The sequence below is a fragment of the Rhipicephalus sanguineus genome, chromosome 1 (assembly GCF_013339695.2).
Source record: "Rhipicephalus sanguineus isolate Rsan-2018 chromosome 1, BIME_Rsan_1.4, whole genome shotgun sequence".
In the NCBI taxonomy this organism is placed as follows: domain Eukaryota; kingdom Metazoa; phylum Arthropoda; class Arachnida; order Ixodida; family Ixodidae; genus Rhipicephalus; species Rhipicephalus sanguineus.
In genome coordinates, this window is record NC_051176.1 from 37,451,550 (window position 1) to 37,457,549 (window position 6,000).

The 6,000-nt window shown below is 46.4% G+C and overlaps 1 protein-coding gene across 1 annotated transcript in view; it reads left to right on the forward strand.

Moving 5' to 3' along the window:
• The window catches only part of LOC119390662 (surfeit locus protein 4 homolog), a 56,412-nt gene extending 50,664 nt beyond the window's left edge, over positions 1–5,748 (forward strand). The window contains exons 4-5 of the mRNA XM_037658300.2: positions 933–1,119; positions 5,243–5,748. Of these exons, the coding sequence (XP_037514228.1) occupies positions 933–1,119; positions 5,243–5,509 (454 nt within the window). The 3' untranslated portion in view covers positions 5,510–5,748. The remainder of the gene's footprint in view (positions 1–932; positions 1,120–5,242) is intronic.
• Positions 5,749–6,000: the final 252 nt, after the last annotated feature.

Consider the following 6,000-nt stretch of genomic DNA (forward strand, 5'->3'; position numbering starts at 1 on the left):
GTGCAGCACGTAGAAGGAATGAAAGCAGCAAGAATGCTCATTCATAGATTGGCAAACTCACTCATGAGACGACTCACTCGGACTCGGACTCGGATCGAGCCGTGAGTCTGAGTCTGAGTGAGTAATATCTTGGTGAGTGTGAGTCTGGTTCCGGAAAATTTTGGTGAGTCTGAGTCCGAGTGAGACCTAAGCACAAGATACATTTTTTCAGTGAGTCTGAGTGAGCTCCACTTTACTTTGCTGACCTATGGTCTTATTTATTTATCTTCAGCATTACTGTCAGCCTTATCTGGTTTCACATTTATACTTTTGTCTACTCACAAATATTACAAAGCAGTAGCGTCCATGCACCATCTCAATATTTATTGATTAGAGGCGTGGTTTACGTACATTGGTGCCTTGACCTCCCCATGGGAAGTACTTGATAAATATATCTCGTGTGAGTCACCTTCTGATTGCAACCACTGATAACTCGTATTCGAAAGTAGGACATCAAAAAGCGCCAAGAACACCGATTGCGCAAGGTATTGGCGTTAAAGAGAATTGACAACATGGTCGAAAAATGCTGATTCTAGGCAAATGGACTCATGAGTTGCTTACTCAGACTCACTCAGACTCAGACTCAGAATGAGCTGCAAGTCTGAGCTTGAGTGAGTCCGGGGGAGTAAAATTTTGATGAGTGTCAGTCCGAGTGAGTCCGGTTGGAAAAAAATTTCGTGAGTATGAGTCCGAGTGAGTCTAGTTCAGGAAAATTTTGGTGAGTGAGACCGAATGAGCCCTAAGCGTAAAATATAATTCGTGAGTGAGTCTGAGTGAGCTAAACTTTTTTTGCCGACCTATGTGCTCATTATGCGCTCTGGTTGCAGCATGCTGCAGCCTGAATACGAGTAGCTTTGAGCAATTGGTGATGATGTAATGATGCTTACTTGCAGGAGTATGTCACTAATAGGCGCATTGCTCCTGCTGGTCGCTGAGAGCCGGGTGGAGGCCAAGAGCCTGTTTGCAGGCGTGCCTTCCCTGGGTGAGAACAAGCCTAAGTCGTACATGCAGCTGACTGGCCGCATCTTGCTTGTCTTCATGTTCATCACCATGCTGCGCCTCGAGCTCTCTGTCCTCCAGGTATTTGCACTCTCATTTTGCCTATAGATTGCCAGATGCTGCAAAAGAACATGTTCCAGCTAGTTCATGTGGGTGTGCATATTGACAAATATTGCAGCACACTAAGGCTACATGTTTCAAATTGTAATATATTTTTGTTACTAATTTCAGTTCTGAGGCTTGGCGTTGTCGATTAGTAAGCAGAAAGTGCAGTGATGCTACTGCTGCGCCAATTGCACCAGACTGCGCCAAAGCGCCCTGGCTGCTACAACTTGCTACATTTCCTCAAAATTCGGCGATTCTGCGCCAAGCCTGCGCCAAAGGGGTGTACTCCGACTTTCAGAAATGAAACTAACTACATGAGGTTCCCCCATGGAGAGCGACATCGCGCTGTACGCGGACGTACGCAGACGTTCTCCATGAGAGTGATGAAAATGGAGACAAAATATCAATATGGTGTTGTCAAGCGGACGAAGGAACTGCGTTTTGTGTTTTTTTTTTTTTTTTTGTAATCAAAGCATCAACTATAGGCAGCATGGCGTAGCAGCAGTCAAGCGACATGCAGCCATGAAACGGCACATTGATGCTACCAGTCGTCATTGAGACTCTTCAGGTGGGCTGCAGCGGCCGAAAACGATCCAGCCGACTTTGGAATTCGGCAGTCCATGGAACGTTTTGCAGTGTGACCGCGTGACAAACGCAGAAACTCTGTTTGTGCTTGGCATGACTCTCAAGGGCATCCCATACTCGTGGGCCGACACAACAACTGCCTTGTTTCGCAAGTTATTTGGAGATTCCGAAACATTCCGACATCCGTGCCATTGGCTCGGATGTCGACGCTGCTGTGGTCGATGTTTATTACTTTAAGAATTCTTCGGCTCAGAATGAATTGTTGAAGGCAGAGCACCTGCTCCAAAAGCTAGTTTTGCTGCTCCAAAACGCAATTTTGCCTGTTCCAAAAGCTGCTCCAAAGTGGCTTAAGCCAGTAGCATCACTGAGTGTGCCATTGTCGCACGAGTGGTCGGAGGAAGAGTGGTCTAGCGGCACGAGTGGTCTAGCGGCCAGGAAAATTGGGAATACTTGGGGCACTCAGAAACGTCGGTTGAACGATTGGGCCAAGTTTAATGTGACCCACACTAGCGACTTGCAGATACTAACTGGTTTGGTGGCAGTGAATGAGCCAGTGATGAGGGTAAGGGAAGGTGAGGAGCAGTGCCTTGTTATGGTAGACTGGCTGGCATCGCCTCTTGCCTGGCTGCTCAGCTCGGTCTGTGGAGGCCCTTTTGGAGCCATCCTCTCTCTGGGTGCTCCACATGGCTTCGACAGTTTCGCCTCAGTCACTCTGCCTCACTACATCTGCACTAAAGGGGCCCTGCACCCAAACTTGACTCTCTCAGCTTTGTAGTGCGTTCCTTGGATCGTGCTGAGATGAATTAAGACTTTTGGAGATTGGCTCCGGTGATCAAAACTTATTGAACTTGCGAATTCAAAATAAAAGCAGATAGAAATTGGCACACCCTTTCGCATTTCACTCACCTAGTGATGTGTTATGCTGGTTCCAGTCAAAACACGGCTGATATCTTGTGGTACTGGAACCTTCCTTCACATTGTGCTCTGCCTGCCACAAGCCTCCGCCACAGTTTTTGACGGTCGTTACCACCACGTGGGCCTTTAAAGGTCAACTCCAGCGATTTCTTGAGGTCAACGGATCTCAATGAAATTCGCTGGGTACGTTCCTTTGCATGTTTCCGTCATTTATGCTAAATTACAGCAGGGGTGGAGCAGCTTCGCCATTCGCGCCATTGTGCACCGAACATGTTTTTTTGAAGATATGTTTAAACTGCACGAAGAAGACAACTGCGCGAAGAAGGAGTCGAACTGGAGAAGAATCGTTGCCTTTCATTCCTTGACGTTTTGGTGCAGCATGAAGGGACAGGACTTCGTTTTAACGTGTATCGAAAGGCTACACACACAGGTCGCTACCTGAACTTCAGTTCAATTCATCCTGCTTGCCACAAATGCTCCGTCGCCTCCTCACTCATACAACGCACGCAACAAACCTGTAGCTCTTCAGACGACTTGCAAAAAGACCTGGAATTGGTGCATGCTGAACTTTCAGGCAACGGCTACACTGCTTCGTTTGTTAATTCTGTGCAGCGCCAATTATCCAGCCGCCTATTAGTGCCTCCTCTGTGCCTGCTCCCTGTAAACGTGCCGCAATACCGTATGCTTCCAGAACTGGTGAGGCCTTAGCACGTGTGCTCCGTTCCTATGATGTACACGTGTCGCATGTGCCGGTGAAAAAGCTGAAAAGTGTGCTGACAAACGTGAAGGACAAGCTTCCTAAAGAAAAGTTCCCAGGTGTCGTGTACAATATTCCCTGTGCAGACTGTGGCCATGTGTACACTGGCAAGACAGGCGATTATCAAAGGCGCCTGAAGGAACACTGTTACGACGTTAAAAAAGAAAAAGTGCCTTCAAATGCACTCGCCGAGCATTCTGTGTCAAAGGGACATGACATTGACTGGGCCAGTGTGCATGTGCTGGCCACTGAAAGAAATCTAACCTCGCGGCTTCATCTTGAGTCATTACTAAACCAAACCACTGATACCACTCTAAATCGCAATGACTGCACCCTTCCTTCTGTTTACGCACGTTGTTTGCGCCATCTATTTGCACGTACATAGTCAACCCCCCGTTCTTTCATTGCTTCATTTGTGAACAAGGCCCCCGTACAGAGCCGAAAAGTCTTTGTTATTTTTAAGTGTTTTTGGTTGGCGTCCCCTTACTTTTGACCATAATTGTTCCCGACCAGACGAGGTTTCGTCAAACTCTTGATTTCATTAATCTATAAGCAAATAAAATATCGGGGAAGGAGAACACGCCGGCAAGCAAAGAGAGAAAGCTGGCAACAATACCCTTTACATCCGTCTGTATTTCTTGGTGTGGAACCTTTATTCGACAGTAAGGCCGTATTAAACTGTATAAATGACGTTGCATTGAATGTTATAATGCCAAGAAACTCTTAGCACGCCCTCTCTAAAGATGGTGCTGCTGCGATTCTCATACTTTGTGTAGCACACGCCTTCAGACCCTTCTAAACAAGGGCTCTGCTAAGGCAGTAGAGCTCCTGTGTATATTTTACAAGTATAATGTATTATCTGTAACACAGAATCATTATTTGCACAATTAACTCCTGTCTCGTACACCACTAGTCATCGCCATATTTTATTACCTATGTCTTTTACGCTTTTACAGCGACTCATTTTAGGCCCATTTACAGCCACATCTCACCTCTACATTCCTGCATTTCTTCTTCTAGTTAGCCACTAACTATTATTGATTTGGCACACTTTGGCCATGAGTTGCCCTCGTGCCATTAAAACCAATGTATCGATCAACAAATAATCGAAGCAAAAATGTTTCAGCACGTGTAATGCTGCGGCTGCTCCCAGCCTCATGGAAAACGTCACCTCAGTTGGACGACAACGAGAAGAACAAAATCGCAGCCACCGGCGAGATTCGCGAAGTGAATCGAGCTTTTCTGACTGATTTTTACACTCCTCCCAGCTCTTTCGACCAACGCTGCACTAGATAAGCAACGTTGTTAGACGATTGAGGGAACAAGCACTCGCAATGCTCAACATGGCAGATGAAACAGCAGCTTGACAACATGGCAGAAGATGGCCACGTCACTGGCTCTCGCGGTCACCTAATAGTATTTGTTAACGAGTAGGCTGACTACGTCATGGGGCCACCGAGTGCTCTTCGATATCGAAACTGCCTCCGGTCGGAACATACGAGCATATAATTAAACATTCGTCTCGCGCTGAGGAAAATGGGTTTCGTTTCCGCTGTTAGTGAGTCAGTAGCCACTGATTAAGATAAAAAACAGAGGTTCACAAATTTTCCATCACCACTCCTTTAAGGTCAATTACCACCATGCCCTTGTTACATGGACGCCACAAATTCATGGGTTTCAATGAGGCGGCATTGGGGATTGAACAATATTCGTAAGATCCAGGCATTCGTTGCACAGAGGTTGGTTACATCCATTTATGGAAACACTGCTTAGACTGAATGAGATACAAGGCTGGATAACTGCCAAAAAACACTCACAACAACCAGCGTTCTCGTATTGCAGATGCTGCAAAACCTCGTGGCCACTGCCCTGATGGTCCTTGTAACAGTGGGCTACAAGACCAAGCTGTGCGCCCTGGTGTTGGTGCTGTGGCTGACAGCAGTGAACGTGTGGGTCAATGCATGGTGGTCGGTCCCGTCATACCGGCCCATGCGCGATTTCCTCAAGTACGACTTCTTCCAGACTATGTCGGTCATTGGTGGGCTGCTCATGGTTGTCTCACTGGGGCCTGGTGGTGTGTCCCTTGACGAGCACAAGAAGCATTGGTAGAGTGTGCAGTTGTGCATGAAATTGTTGCCATTTGCAGCTGGCCCACCTACACAAACTGTGCTATTTATTTTGTGCTCCTACGCTGGTGATTTGTATGTTCCTGTGCGTTATTGTATGGGTTGCAACAAGTGATTCGAGTAATGGATTTATTTGAAATGAAAATAAAGTGAACTTGTATTTCAGTCATATGCTTTGAGATAGAGTGAGTGAAACTGCGATTAAACAATTTCTTTACATAATTGTTTTGTGTGTTCTGGTACAAAGTTTGCTTGCAACTAAGGATGGCAGTGATGATGTGAGGGAAATTTATTTCTATATGTTAATTTGGGACTCGCCTGCATCATTCATTTGAATAGCTGGAACCCCTTTGAGCAAGTGGGTGCCAAACTCCTTTTAGTGCTTGACTGATAACCTAACGGCAGTGATGACAAAAGACATGGCGGCCGTCCTGACACAATGTAATTTACCGGCTCCGTGCAGCAAAATGGAGT